This window comes from Octopus bimaculoides, chromosome 3, assembly GCF_046866305.1.
Source record: "Octopus bimaculoides isolate indiv1 chromosome 3, ASM4686630v1, whole genome shotgun sequence".
Taxonomy (NCBI): domain Eukaryota; kingdom Metazoa; phylum Mollusca; class Cephalopoda; order Octopoda; family Octopodidae; genus Octopus; species Octopus bimaculoides.
Genome location: NC_142930.1, coordinates 44631544 through 44647823, shown reverse-complemented (window position 1 = coordinate 44647823; position 16280 = coordinate 44631544). Strand labels below are relative to the sequence as shown.

General features: G+C 35.0%; 1 protein-coding gene across 50 annotated transcripts in view; it reads right to left on the bottom strand.

Moving 5' to 3' along the window:
- The window catches only part of LOC106883022 (histone-lysine N-methyltransferase 2C), a 218650-nt gene that overhangs the window by 185698 nt on the left and 16672 nt on the right, over positions 1-16280 (bottom strand). For all 50 annotated transcript variants that reach the window (XR_016241013.1, XR_016241014.1, XM_089348824.1 and 47 more), the window contains exons 3-12: positions 10321-15937; positions 9546-9784; positions 8262-8352; positions 7633-7848; positions 7002-7141; positions 5598-5707; positions 3382-3486; positions 2772-2829; positions 2463-2640; positions 667-781 (exon numbers count right to left, since the gene is read on the bottom strand). Coding sequence is in view for 48 of the 50 variants with exons in the window: in XM_089348824.1 (XP_089204950.1) it covers positions 667-781; positions 2463-2640; positions 2772-2829; positions 3382-3486; positions 5598-5707; positions 7002-7141; positions 7633-7848; positions 8262-8352; positions 9546-9784; positions 10321-15937 (6869 nt within the window). In the remaining 2 variants the exon portion in view is untranslated. The remainder of the gene's footprint in view (positions 1-666; positions 782-2462; positions 2641-2771; positions 2830-3381; positions 3487-5597; positions 5708-7001; positions 7142-7632; positions 7849-8261; positions 8353-9545; positions 9785-10320; positions 15938-16280) is intronic.

The following is a 16280-nucleotide window of genomic DNA, read 5'->3' as shown; positions in this document are numbered from 1 at the left end:
ATGCTCAGTATCATGGCTTTGAATGGCGAGAAGATACCACCAGTGTGGTTCGCGGCTGGTTACAGGCTCACCACAGGGATATCTTGGCCACAGAAGTCCTGCCCTGGATGAGAAAGATCATGAAGAAGGCAGACATCTTTCAGCAGGATGGTACCCCGGCCCACATGGCCAAGGCTATGCAAGAGTGTTTGGGGGTCAAAGATGAATTTCTAGTTGAAGGACCCTTGGGTGCCCAAGTGGCCAGACCTCAAACCAATCAACTACAGCGTTTGTGTGCATGTCGAGAGCAAGGCCTGCAAAGTCCACGACAACAACGTTGACAAGCTTAAGTCTTCCATCAACCATGTATAGGCCAGCATGAGGAAGGATGTTGTCCACAACGTACATGACGTTCAGGTCTCACCTGGAGCACATGCTCACCGCCAAGAGTAGCCACATTAATTAACATTAATATTTAAACACACATTTATATGTTAAAACAATAAAAGCATGCCTAACTGCAACTTCCTTATATTTTTATCCTGCCCTCATTATTGCTACAAGCAGCCATATTACCAATTGCATTAATTTCCCCACATCACAAACATGCAAAGATCATAAGCACTTTCCCACTTCTAATTAAATAATAAAAATAGGAAAGATTAAAAAATTATGTAAAATACATGCCTTGCATTTCCATCCATTCTTTGGTGCTGCTGTCATCACAGGTTTTAAGCAAAATGTATGGTATCCTTTATCACAATTATCACAAAACAGCATTTTACTTTCCTCACCAGATTGTCTAGAAAAATACAATAAAAAAACACAAACATTTAATATAACTTCAAGCAATAGTCTGCACTCATTTCTAAAGCAATGCAAATTTGTTAAGTATTCCCTATATAAACATATTATTTTCCAATTAATACAAAGGACATCAACAACGTAGTACTTTGTATGAACAGCTATGGTGAAATTTCCAATTAATCTTTTTAAAAAATTCTTTACAGTTTTAATTGCAAAGAAAATAAATTAAATTTTCTCTCTCAGTCATTCATTTACATAACATGGCACTAGAAAGAGGGAGGAATAAATGTTAAAATCATGAAAATAATAAAGAAACATCAATTATTGTACATCTCATAACTACATCACACATTTCTACCAGCATGTTAACACATGCACAACAGAAAGAAAAGAAAAAAGAAGCCTGCTTTATATCCATGTTAATCTGATTTCTTAACAAAATTCACTCATGTATCTAACAGCAAAACTTTGAAGGGTATAATTTCACAAAGGAAGTATAGAACTTAAATGTAAATATTACTAAATGCATTGAATTTTAGTATTTTCAGAATAGTAGAAATCACAAGACCTCCAACTTTAGTAGTTAAAAGTATAATCAATTACTGGGTTTGAAGGTAGGCGCAGCGTCCAGCAGGCACTCCAATGCTGGTGAGAACTGATGTTGTTAATGCTCAATTTAAACTGTTGCAAGGTAACAATGAAGAGGAAAGACATAAGCAGGGAGTAAATTTCAGAGGGGGCAATGTTTTGAGAAAGAAGGAATAGGCAGAGTAGTTAGTGCAGGCTCTAGGTGGGTTGGACAGAACAAAGATGATTAGAGAAGAGTTAAGAGGGTTGGGAGTGCATAGGTGGAAGAGACACAAGATCAACCAACTCAGAGGAACAGTGGTCATTATAGTAATGATTACAAAAATGGTAGATAAAGGAGACAGAATGCCTGTGGACCAGAGACTGTGAATTTATGTGTGAGTGACTGTACTTATTAACTGATAGGCCTTTTTCTGGTTGCAATTTAGGACATCTTTATGTCTAGCAGTAGTATTGTACCCAATGCAGAAACAAGAGTAAATACTCTATTATGGTCCTCACTTGAGCTTTGTTGAGTATCACAAATTGATGGAAGCAATTATCAGGGTGCAGTCCTAGCTAAATACAGTATGTACTTTTGCTAGAAGGAATCCTCAATGATAGCAAGGTTTAACACTTTGAACAACTGATTGCTCTAGTTTGAATGCAGCTCATATTTAATGGAGTGCAATGGGGTTTTATTAATAAGGGGCATCATTAGATGTCACAGCAAGTATAATGATTAATGTATAGAAAGGAGGGAATGGAGGACAATAAGCCCAAAAGCATGACAGAGTTGACTGAAAGTGGAATGGAAAGAAGCTTTGTCAATACATCACAATGGTGCAATCTGATAGGAAGCTACTGATTCAAGAAATAAGAGATGAAGGGAGCCCATAAATGGGAAATTTCAATAAAAGATTCACAAACCAAATACAGTTGAAAACTTTGCTCATGTCTAGAGCAACAACACTGTTTTTACCAAATGGGTGACATAATTAATGTCTGGCAAACTGGGACTCAACATTTTCTCCTAACCAATGAAACACTCAATTTTTCATTCCACATATATTAAAGAAATAGAAAAGATTTGAAAAGTATTAACTTACTTGCAAGTAAGACATATTTTACATCTTGGACACTGCCACCCTGCTCGTACAGCAGGTTGAACTGCTACTGCTGGTTGTAAACAGTGGCCATGATAATGACCACCACAAGTAGTGCAAAATAGCAAAGAACAATTGCCAGACCATTTGCCACATGTAATACAGAGAGCCTGTTGACCAGCTGTAAATGAAATATATGTATAATATCTGAATAATTTGTTAATGGAAGTAAAATTAAAAATTACGAACTCAATATCAAACATTTAGTTGTGAATAAACAAGAAAACTGAAAAAATCTGATGAAATTCTTACCAATGGTCTCTGCTTGGTCAGTGTGTTCTGGGCAGAGCAAAGACGGCCCTTTGATATCCTAAAATATTAAAAGTACATACAATAACACTTTTATGAGAATTTGACCATGCAAAATATCTATAGGATCAGATATTTAAGTTCACAAATAAACTAAATAAAACATTACAAAATGAACATTTAATCACAAATAACACTATATTCAAAATACCTTCACTTAATACTAATGTTACCAGTTGAGAACTAAAATATAACCTTAAATAACAAGAAAAACATTTCATATTAGTTAAGCCTATTTTAAAAAAGAATTCAAAATTTGTCTTAAGTATACAAAAGATTTAATTGAATTTAACAATATTTTTAAATATTGGTCTTAAATTTTGCACAAGGCCAGCAATTTTGGGGGTGGAAGTCAATTATATCAACCCCAGTGCTCAACTGGTACTTATTTTATCAATCCTAAAAGAGTGAAAGGTAAAAGTTGACCTTGGCAGAATTTGAAGTTAGAACATAAAGATAGACGAAATACTGCTAAGCATTTTGCCTGGCATGGTAACAATTCTACCAGCTCCACCACCTTGTCTCAAAAGATATATTCAAATAACTGACTTACTTGAAAACATCCACTGCTAGCTGCACATGGATAATGATATTTTTTCGTACAACGAGGAATTCTGCAAGTTATTGTTGCGCCGTATCGATGACAGTAACTGCATTTCTGTAAAATTTGTTTTTAAAATGAACATATGCTATAAATTGTCTAAATAATATTCACAAATTAGTTTCAACATCTAGTTTTCCCATTCCAACTCTTCCAAAAACTGAATAAACTCAGAAGCTGAAAATGTTGCCATTTTTAATCTAAATCAAGAAATCTACCCTTCTGTTCATGTCTTTAACTTGTTCTTTATTTTTCAATTCAAGATTCACTCACTACACAGAAATTACAATACATATACTCTTTTACTTGTTTCAGTCATTTGACTGCGGCCATGCTGGAGCACCGCCTTTAGTCGAACAAATCAACCCCGGGACTTATTCTTTGTAAGCCTAGTACTTATTCTATCGGTATCTTTTGCCAAACCGCTAAGTGACGGGGACATAAACACACCACCATCGGTTGTCAAGCAATGCTAGGGGGGTGGCGTTAGGAAGGGCATCCAGCTGTAGAAACTCTGCCAAATCAGACTGGAGCCTGGTGTTGCCATCCGGTTTCACCAGTCCTCAGTCAAATCGTCCAACCCATGCTAGCATGGAAAGCGGACGTTAAACGATGATGAAGATGATGATGATGATATATACATATATACGACAGGCTTCTTTCAGTTTCCGTCTACCAAATCCACTCACAAGGCTTTGATCGGCCCGAGGCTATAGTAGAAGACACTTGCCCAAGATGCCACGCAGTGGGACTGAACCCGAAACCATGTGGTTGGTAAGTAAGCTTCTTACAACACAGCCACTCCTGCACTCATAATTCTATGAGAACTGCCACAACAACAATCTACACACTACAAGCATGAGCCAACAAGTAAGCCTCTACATATTCACTTGACCTTGTAGAAATAGAAGCCAAATTTTCCTCAAACAAAATTCTATATCTTAACAAAAAGGACACATTTCCCATAAAAGATTATAACGAATGGAATGCCCTTGTTCATAGGTCTACTCAATCAGAGCTGACATTAGGTTAAAAACAATAACAATTAATTACCAACAACCATTAAATAATTTACAAGAGGGTTTGCTAAATAAAAACATACTACAAACAGAACGCTTTCAACCAAAACCGGTATATCTTGTACTTCTTACTCTTCTCTCCATATACTCCAGACTTTTCTTACAGTTTAGACACATGGCCACAAGTTACAATAATTCCTTTAGCAGCTAAAGTCCCACAAATCAATGGATCCTGGCAGTATTTCAGCCATTATGAAATAGTATACTCCCAAGTTGACTCTTAAACTCACTATGCTTTTTTTAGAATTTCTTTCTCTTAAGAATTTAATGTAAAATATGAAAGCATATTCATTAAAAAATCTAATAAAGTTGCCTGCTCTCAGTTTCCATCTAAATTGTGAACTATTTGTCAAGTTGTTCTATTGCAGCATGTGCTGATGAAAATCTTTGACTACACCTCATTTACCTGGTTGTACTTCAGCTCCATCATTTCTTTATCATTCCTAAAACAGATACCAACACACTTTATAATCTCTAACTATACACACTCATACATAAATAACCACATGCTACAGCTCACTTTCAGCCAACCCCAACCACCTTCATAACACACTATTTTACCCCTATGTATTTCTGATCTCCCCTGTCACCATACTTTCCTCTCACACCATCCCACATTATCTCTACTGCCATCTATTATATAACACAGTCTACAAAGATTTATTATATGGGGAAATAGCAGTGGTCATAATTTTTTTTTTATAAATCAATTTTCAAATGCTAATTAATATCTCTGTACCTACAAAGGTTAATTACATTGAATCATAGCACAAAAAAGGTTTCAAATCATAATACACAACTTAATCGCAAACCATAGTTCAACTCATTATGTCAGTTTTTCAAATCTTTAATATCTCACCCTCTGCTTCTGGCCTTTACAGCTCAATTACTTTATATATGGCATCTCTGCTTGTTAAGATGCTTCATGTTTCATATACAACTAGTTGTATAGCTTATAGTGGTTTTCAAAACAATATTTTAAATTATACATATTTTTCAAATGATTTAACACAATATTTAGAATTTCAATGTAATTTTAAATAGAAATTGTCAATGATTTTTAAAAGAAAAAATTACAAAATGACTTACCTGTGTCAAACCGGCAAAAACAGCTCTATCAACAAACTGCAAGCTATCATCATCTCTCATTGTTACACCCTCAGACCAACATGCACAAGACTGATGACCCCATACATGTCCTGAATTAAATAAAAGACAATTGCATCAAAATATAGCTGATACTTAATAAAAATCATATTGAAAACATATTTTTTCATACAGCTTCACCACCTACATTTATTGCTATCTTTCAATCTCTTACATTACTCTTTTCTCAATTTCCTTTTGTTGGCATATCACTTTCCCAAAATTCCAATATTATTTTCCCCAATCTTGTCCCCTTCACCCATCACTCCACTTAAGCTATTTTTTTCTATTAAATCTCTCTATCAACAGTCACTATGTAATTACCCATCACTGTTTTTCTACCATTACTCCTCTCCTACATTTACATTATTATCACTGTTCCTCCCATCATAGCCATACTCAAAACTCCTTTCATACTCTCATTCTACTTCACTATATGCCATCATCCTCTCTTCTATTCACCCACTTAGTAATATCTGCCTTGAACAAATGGCAAAAATGTAAAGTAAAGAGGACTTTTAGCCCTGCACACAACAAAGTAACCTTCTTAGTGCCAATGCTATAATAAAGTATACTCAGTACGCTCTACAATTTGGTTGGCAAACAGAGACAATGTTGCATCAAAAGGATTCTTTTGTCATACTGAGGACATGATAACCTCTTCAATGCTAGTGATGTAATAAAATGCACCTAGTACATTCTGTAAAGTAACTGATGTTAAGAAGAACATCTAGCCACAGAAACCACACCAAAAATGGAATGTACTATCAAGATGGTTCATCACACACCTAGGAGGACAGTAACTCCAAATGAAAACTGACTTAGAATGTAATAATCCATGCCAAGAAGGTAAATGAAGAATGTCAAAAGGTGGTGGAGGTGATGAAGATTTTTCTATCAAATTATTGAAAATACTAACATAAATCATAAGAAAACATTTTTACAGATTTAAATCATACTACACTAGCCATGCTAGCCAAGAAAAAGGGATTATAAACAGTAAAAGAAAGATAAACCATACACCTTTGATGTTTATGAACTTTTAATTCACAATCAATCACAGTTAAAAAGGACAATGCTCAACACATCTCCAATAGCTGCAGATCCTTCTACTTCAGGAGAATATGTTATTACAGTTGTTTTGTATCAATAACCTAAACAAATAAATTTGTTTGCAAGTTGCCTGCTTTAATATATTTTAAAACTTCTGGCTATCTCATTGCTCTTATAATATCAGCTATTTTATATGACCAGCTTGTTGAAAAGCAGTACACAAAATACCAAACAAAATTTTTTTTATGAAATTCACAAAGAAATACTAAAAAAAAAAAAATTCAATTAAGTTACCTGTTATTTCATAAACCTGATGCACATCTACATCTTCTGAATGACCAACCAAACTAAGTTCATCAACAATTGCCATGGGCCGTCCATCTTCATCGTGAATACTATGAGGATTTGGACGTCGTGGAGATTTACTTCGCTCTCTACAATCACAAAATTACATTGATACATTTCCGTTAAATCAAATACTTTATAAAAATAAATAGAAAAAAACTAAATTTTTATATAAGAAAATAGTCACAGTTTAATAATGATTAAGTATTAACAAAGAAACAAATGTTTATACATCCTCATGAAGGAGAATATACTTAGAACTCAATTATTAAGTAAGTCATTTGTCAAAACAAAAATTTAAGTCTGTCTGAAAACTACAGGATCATGTGGTGGAGCAGCTCCCAGTTTCTCAGATGTTTAAGCAACTAAGGTTCCTCCAGAATGGGACACCAGTCCACTGCAAGATTAAACAACCCCCTCCCCAGCTACTGCTGGAGTACACTTTGGCTGAAGAGACTGGAGGTTGCTCAAGGAGACAACATGCCACTCAATCTGGGAATCAAGCTGATGACTTTACAAACATGAATGAGCTTAACACCCAAACCACACCTTAAGCTTAATTATGAACAATAGATATTACCTAGCAGGTCTAGATGGGCCTCTAGGTCTTCTCCATGTTAAGTGCTTTGGATTTCTGTCGTTTCCTTTTTCATCAATTTCTGAAGATGTTCTCCTTGCTCGCTGAAGTATCCGCTTGAAAGGATTAAATCCAGGGGTTGGGTCATATTTTGACAATATTCCTTGACCAAGTAAGCTATTTTCACCACAGTTACAAAAGGAGCATGTACGACTATTACTGTAAAATGAAAAGAATCAAAGAAAATTAATTCACAAGATGTTTAATTCAAAAATTTACATATGGAATGAAACTATATAATTTTACTTCATTAAAAACAAAAATACTAGTGATATCACAGCATGAATACTAATAACCTATTCAAATTAGAATATGTATTTAAAAAAAAACACTTAAACATACGTGTTTTAATTTATCGCATTTTCCAGCATACAAGTCCATTTCTCAGACCCAAATTTACAGCCAAAAAGTAGGTCAACTTATACATCAAGACAACTTTAGGGGACCAAGCAGGATTTGGAAAGAAGGTGATAATGTTTCAATGTTTACAGTACGTTTATTTTCACACTATATACTAGATCGATGAGTATGCCAGAAAATACGATATTTATATTGAACATATGAAAAATTACCTTAAAATTCCACTTGAATTCGAATCTTCAGAAAGTTGCCTGTCAGAAGACTGAATAATGCTGTTATCAATAGCCTCAACACAAGGATTATCTAGAAGCATTAAGAAAAAAATGTTTTTTCAATTACTATGTATGTTGTTGTTAGTTTTTTTCAGGCATCATCCACTCAACTGAATCTTTCACTAGTATAGTTCCTTTATCCAAAATACATATATGAGCACAGATGAGAATAAAGTAATAGCAACAAAAATTCCATTACAAATTGAGCATATATATTTTTAAAAAAGCAATTTCCTATAATAGTGTAGCTCTTTCTATATCAAGTATACATGGTGAAGAAAAATAGCAACTGTTCCTTATCATTGAGTATATTAATTTCTTTTGACTTATCTCAATAAATCAAAATTAAAGGAGAAAGCGTAAATGAATGTTGTAATATCTAGGCATTTCCTGAAGACAATGTAGCATAAGTAAAATGAAACAACCACAGCTGGGAATCAAAAGTAAATCATATAACATTTTACACTAGAGTAACAGGAAATAGTATTCAACAGTTTTCTTGATTCTTGGATATTAAAATATTACCAAAGTTTTGAAATTGCTGAAATGAATGTACAAATAGTGATGAACATGTACAAGCAAGAGATGGAAACCTATCCAAGAAATACATATCTAACTGTTGCAGTAATTATATTTTCTGATGATAGCAGTTTTCAACAATGGATTGGTCACTAAAGAACAGTAATCAGCAAAACAATAAATTAATATTTGCTGCCTTTCTACAGATGAACTTTCTTCTGTGGCTTTTCAAGTTAAAAAAATTGCTGTTGAAACAAAATTGTAAGTTCACCCAACGACAGTTGAATCAAGCAGTGCTAGAACTGTTTGATAAGACCTAGCCTAAAAATTCAGTCTAATTTGAGATAACTGAACTTCAGGGCAAACATAAATTATTTCAATCATTTTATTCTGCATCATATTAGGAAAGTACTTCCCACAAGACATTGATGGAGACAGTTTCAAAGGATTTGGCTAATAAATGTTAGTCTTGCAAATACTGTAATGTAAATATTCTGCTAAATTACTGCCTAAGTTAATGAAACCTCAAAAATAAAGCATGACTGATGACTCAAAACAAAAGATGGGGGGGGGGGGAATAATTGGTTAATTTAAATCACTATCAACAGAAGATACAAATTTTCAATCAAGAAATGCAGTAAAAATGAATAAAACAAAACTAAATACTATTTTTCTAAACAATTAAGATCATTAATAAAAAATTACCTCCAGATGGTGTTTCTGATAATTCTGTCTCAGTTGATTCATCAGCAAGGATATCAAGAATTGAACTTGGGATAGCTTCAGTTGTTGTAGGAATAGTAGTAGATAAACTCATAGTTGTAGAGTCTTGAAGTTTGAACACGGATGCATCAACACTTTCAGTAGGTATATCCATTGCAATATCGGGACTGAAACTCTCAACAACAGGGTTATATTTGGGTTTACGTCCAGTTTTTACTCTCCTGAAAATTCAATAAAAACTCTATATATATTTTCCTTATATATGTAAAAAATATACAGGAAATATCTAAAATTTGTCAGAATTTTTCAAATTATATTAACTCTTTACATGCTTGTCATTTTAAAAAATCCATATATAATTAGAGATTTTGAATTCTAATACATTATCTAAACAAAATTGTCCATTACATATTCAAATATTATACTATATTAGTTTTAAGACTATATCAGAAACAAAAATAAATTGACAAGTTACAGTTTTCTTTTTTCAATTCATAAATTTCTCAACAACAAATATGGATATTATTTAATTGAAATAGGGTTCAATATTTGTTGAACCCATGATACAGCATAATGTTGAGTGTAGAAATAGTGAAATAACTAAAAATTTTCTGTTAACAATTCTTTTAAACAGGAAAATGAAGAGATCAATCAAATCAGAAATGGCCATTATCAAATATTAAAACTATAAAATATTTGTATATACTTTCTATTTTATTCGTTACTATTCATAAACAATTTTGAAAAGACCACTCACGTTTTTTTCTTAACTAAATGTGATGGGGTTCCAACCGATTCTTTTCTAGGCCTGCCTGGTCCTCGCTTCTGTTGAATTCCACCAATATTTTCATTCAAATCCCCAGCAGTACTCGACTGAGAAGAATCCATTGTTGCAGAAGACAGTAAGCCCTCAGCTTCCAAAAACATATTTGGAGAAGATTGCAATTCACTATCAGATTTATTCTGTGAGTCATCAAAATATGTACTCCTATCAACAAAACTACTTGTTTTACTTTCTTTGGCATCCATGTTCTCGTCATATTTTAATTCAGCTTGTTCTAAAGAAAGTTGTTGCAGTAATACTGATTGGGATTTGGGAGATGTAGTTTGTTCTAAGGAAGATACAGAATGAGCTTGAGTAGATCTGCATGAAGAGAGGTTTTGCTCATTTGATGCCTCATTATCAGGTTCCCAATCCATTTCTTGTGATAGGGACTGTTCTGACAAAGGATGACTCGAAGAAGATTCTGAGCATTTTGGAGACTGGTCAATTTGCAATTGTCTTCTTTCTGGTTTCTGTTGCTTAGAGCTTTCAAACTCATATTGTAATTCTTGAAATCGTTCAGTAAGAGGACTTTCTGAAACACAATGTAGATTCGAGTTTTCTGTAGAAACACTTCCTTTTGTTAATTCATTGACATCTGATTTTTCTCTCTGCTGCAGTAGAAGATTCTGATCAAAGTTATTATCCACATCAGATTTTGTTTCAGATTCTACTATAAATTCCTGATTCAAATGAGTATCTTTCTTTCCTAAGTCTTGTACTTCTTCATTTAATGTTAGTCCAGCTGTTAGAATCTCTGCTCCTGGGGAAGATTTTTCATTATCTGTTGATTGACCTGACATTTCAATAGACTGAACTGAATGCAAGTCTTGTTTTGTGCTACATCCAGATACTAACTCTGATTTATTAGCTATAATAAATTGTTCCTGTTCAGTTGTTTCACTACTAGCAATTTCTGGTTTCATTTCCTGAGCATGTAATTCAGATGCAGAACCTGAAATAGATTCTACATCTGATTTTTCAGAAGAAACTAAATGCAAGTTTGTACTCACAAATGAAACAGATCGTATCTCTGATTCTTGAGTATCAACTGATTGTATTTCAGACCAAGTTGATTGTTGGGTAAGCTCAGATGCTGGAAGAGATTCAAGCTGTATCTCAACTGCTGAGACAGTTTGTACTTCAGTATCTGTAGATGGTTTACTCAATGACACACTGAACTGAGGAGCATTTTGTTCTGATTCAGTAACTTGATATAGTACCATCTCTTTTTCTTCTTGTGCCTCATGGAAAAATTTCCCTTCTTCGATTTGTTGATCACTCATTCCTATTGAGAGTGTTTCTGGAAGAGTTACTGAAACTACATCTTGCTTAACTGTTTGGAAAGTATAAAATCGTTGATCTTGTTCAGTTGTTAGTGGATGATTGCCAAGATTTTCTTCAGTAGAAACCTGTGGCTCTTCAACTGATAATGCACTTTGTTGCTCAGAATCTGTTTCAGAAAAGAGGGTTTGAGTTATTTCAGAATGTTGTTCGTGTTCTGGTACAGGCTGTTCAACTTTAAGATCAGATGCAGTGTGTAAAGACTGCCTTTGTTTAAATTCTGATAGAGAACCTATGTGCTGATTTTCTGTTTCATTTTGATGTTCATTTTCTGGAAGTTGTTTCTCTACTTCTGATTTTGTACATAATTCTACAGCCTGATTGGTTTCTGACTCTGAATTTTGTTGCACAGATGACACAATTTGCTCTTGCTGTTTTATCAACTCTGAAAGTGTTTGTGATTTTTCCTGTTGATTTTGCTCTAAAGATTCTGAAAAGGTTTGTTGATCTGATTCTATTATATTTTGCTGCTGAGAATCAATATCAGAAACAACTGCCTGTAGCTGCTCAGTTTCTACAATTGGTTCCTTCTGATCACATTTTAACACCATTTCCTGTGACTGCTCCATTTCTGATATCTCTGCTACTTCATAATTAGGCATAATTTCTTGTTGCAGTTGCTCACTATTAGATACCATTTCTTGCAACTGGTCATTTTCCAACAACATTTGCTGCTGCTCAACTTCTGACACTGTTACTTGCATTTGAACAGCTTCAGATGGCAATTGCTGCTGCTGCTGCTGCTGTTCAACTTCAGATACTATATGTTGTTGCTGTTCAACTTCAGATACCAGCTGATGCTGCTCTGGTGCAGATTCAGACAAGTGTTGCTGCTTGTATTCAACTTCAGCCATTGCCTGTTGCTGCTCAACTTCAGACACCATTTCTTGCAGCTGCTGCTGATGCTTAATTCTAGATACCATCTCTTGCAACTGCATAGCTTCCGGTATTTGCTGCTGAAGATCACTTACCATCTCCTGTAAATGTTCGACTTCAGACACATCTTGCAACTGCACGGTGTCAGATATGTGCTGTTGCTGGTCAACTTCAGAAACTTGCTGCTGCTCAACTTCAGAAACCAGCTCTTCATGCTGCTCCTCAATTTCAGAAATTATCTCCTGTGGTTGCTGTTCAACTTGAGAAACCATCTGTTGCTCTATTTCTAATATTACATGAGCCTGTTTCTCTTCATTCACTATCTGCTGTTTCTTGTCACTTTCAGATATCATATGAGGCTGCTCGACTTCTGAAACTATATGGTGTGATTGCAAAATCTCATGCATCTGCTCATTAGCTGGTGATTGTTGTGATGACACAATTTGCTGGTGCACACCTTCACTCATCTGCTGTTGCTGCTGCTGCTGCTGCTCTCCTTCAGACAATACATACTGTTGTTGCTGAGGAACTTCTTCAGACAAAATCTGCTGTTGTGGAACTTCTTCAGATAAAATCTGTTGCTGTTGCTCACCTTCGCACACTATCTGTTGTAAATGAACCTCACCATCACAAACAATCTGTTGAAACTGCTGCTCACTTTCACACACAATACTCTGCTGCTGATAACCTTGGAACCTAATTTCTTGATCAGATATTTCAGATGCAATTTCCTGTTGTTGCTCATCGATACATAACATCTCCTGTTGGTTGTCACTTTCAGAAACAACTGATTCAATTTCTTGTTGTTTGTTTTCAGACACTTCTTGTTGCAATTCACTTTGGGATATAATTTTCACTGGTTCTCCTGAAACAATTTCCACTTGCTGTTGTTTAATATTCTCAGATAATATCTGTTCTTGAGGCATATCATCAATCCCTACTAATTGCTGACTATTATTTTCTGATAATATTTGAGGTTGCTGACCTGGTGTGGTAACAATTTGTTGCAACACACTTTCCATAACAATTTCTTGCTGTTGAACAATTTGTTGCTGTTCAGCTTCAAGCACAATCTCTGGTTGCTGTTGTTCAGTTTCCAATACAGTTGGCTCAGCTTCTGATACAGTTGCATCAGCTTCTGATAGATCCTGCTCTGCTGTTGAGATTTCCAATTGATCAGGTAAAATTCCCACATGCTGTTCAGATGTAGACACAATCTGTTGTTGATCTGATTTAGATATAAGTTGAGCTTTTTGATGATGTCCAGATTCCAACAAAATTGGTTGTTGCTGAGTAAATGTAGATTCTGACACAACTTGTAATACTTCCTCTGATTCTGTCAGAATAGGTTGCCATTGTTCATACTTTGGCGAAGTCTTCTGTTGTTGCCCTTCTTTACATATAAACTCTGATTGTTCATCAGGTTCATAATTTTGCTGCTTTTCATCAAACTGTTGTAGCTCCTGCTCTGGCTCAGGTATAAACTGTGTTTGTTCAGGAATAAAGTGCACTTGCTGTTCTTCAATATCTGGAATAAACTGTGTCTCATGCTCTGCATGAGGTATAAACTGTAATTGCTCATGTGAAGTTAAATGAGATGGTATCTCTTCTGATACACAGTGCAGTTGCTCTTCTGTGATAGCTGGTTGCTGTTCTTCTGATACATATTGCTCATGTTGTTCTTGCAATTCAAACTGCATGTGTTTTTCAGATGAAAATTCTGTTGTTTGATCTCCAGACTCAAACTCATTTTGCTGATCATGAGAGGCAAATTGCACTTGCTGCTCCTCGGAAATAAACTCAACTTGCTGCTCTTCAGAGATGAACTCAACTTGCTGCTCCTCAGAAATGAACTCAACTTGCTGCTCCTCAGAAATGAACTCAACTTGCTGCTCTTCTTGTAGTTGTAAGAACTGCACATGTTGCTCATTAGGTATTTGCACAAACTCCATTTGTGGTTCCTCAGAGATTGTCTCAAATTGCATTTGCTCTTCTTCAGATATTGACTGAATTTGTACTTCTTGAGCTTCAGACTCTGCACCCACAAACTGAGGGATTTGTTCAGTTTCTGTGGCAAGTTGGGGTAACACTTTTGATGGAGATTGTTCTTCAGAAACCAATGCCAACTGTACTTGCTCATCTGGCACAAAGTTCTTCTGTTGTTGCTCTGATTCAAGAATGATTGCTTCTTTCTTTGTAGATGTTGCATATTTCTTCTCTTCCTCTTGAAGTTGCTCTTTAGGTACAAATTGTTGTAGATGTATAGAATCTTGTAATGTTTGCTGCTGGATTGACTTTTGTATAATGATTTCTGGTAGAATCTGCTGCGAGTCTGAAATTTGTTGCCATTCAGCTGTACATCTATCTTGCTTGATTTCTTGTCCAGATTCTGGTGTAGAAGAAACCATATGAGTAGATTCTGATTCAACATATTGTGGTTGTTCCGTTTCTGGGTTAATAGTCTGTTCATATTCATGATCATAATGGGAAACTTGTGTTTGTTCAAATTCTGCCACAGGTATTTGCTGCTGGTTTGAATCTGAATCAAGACTTGGTAAGTGTTCTGATCCTGGTGTAACTGGCTTTGCTTCAGATGTAACCAATTGAGAATTTGTCTCTTCCTGTTGAAATTCTGTCTCACAATCTTGTTTGTTTTGTTGCATGAATGTTTGATGCAATGTATCTTGAATTTCTGACAAAGATCTATGAGAATTACCCATTTCAACATCATCCACATCTGAAACAGAATCCTGAAGTTTAACATCATGAATAGGCTGAATATTTTGCTCCAGTTCATGTTGCAAACCAGCCTGTGACTCTGGAGAGAAACCTGCTTTGGTGTCTGGCAACACAAGTTGTTGTACACCTTCTTGTTGCCCTGGTAAAAGTAGAACATCCTGTGTTTCAAAGTGTTCTGACTGTTCAGTTTGCTCAATTGTTGTTGGTTGAAATAATACCTGTTCATAGCTTTGTGCTGTTGATAAATCTTGTGAAGTACTTGTTTCCTCGTTCCATAACTGACTATCTTTTGATATTTCTGGTTGTTCTTTATCTTCAAATGATTGGCATGGAAGTGGAGGAGATTGCTGAGATGTATTAGAAGGACGTGGAGAAGATACCAAACACTCTGAAGGATCAGTTTGAGTTGAACATAATTGTTGATCTTGCTCTTCACTTGTTTGCTGGAGTACTTTACTTTCAGAATTACTCTGCAATTGTGATTGTACGTCATCACCATCATTACTTACAGGAAGATTAGTAGTTGCAGAATCAGGTAATTCTTCAGGTTCTTGGTGTTTCTCCACCAGCTTTTCTTTTTCTATTAATTGGGCTAAAAAAAGAACAAAACAATTTGCAATCAAATATATTAGTACATTTATATGACAAAAAATGGTCTGAAATAAAATATAATGTACATTCCCTGAGAGTAGTTGATAACACTTGCTACCAAGGTGATATAATTTGCAGGTTATATATACATATGAGGAAGGATTGCACATTTGCTTTTGCATGTATACATAAATGTTTACATGTAAGTGTGTGTGAGAGAGAGAGATCATTATTCCTCATCATTTAACATCTTAATACCCATCTTCCATACTGGCATGGGTTAAATGGCTCAACAGGATCCAACGAGCAAGAAGACTGCAGTGAGCTTCATAGTCTACTTTGGC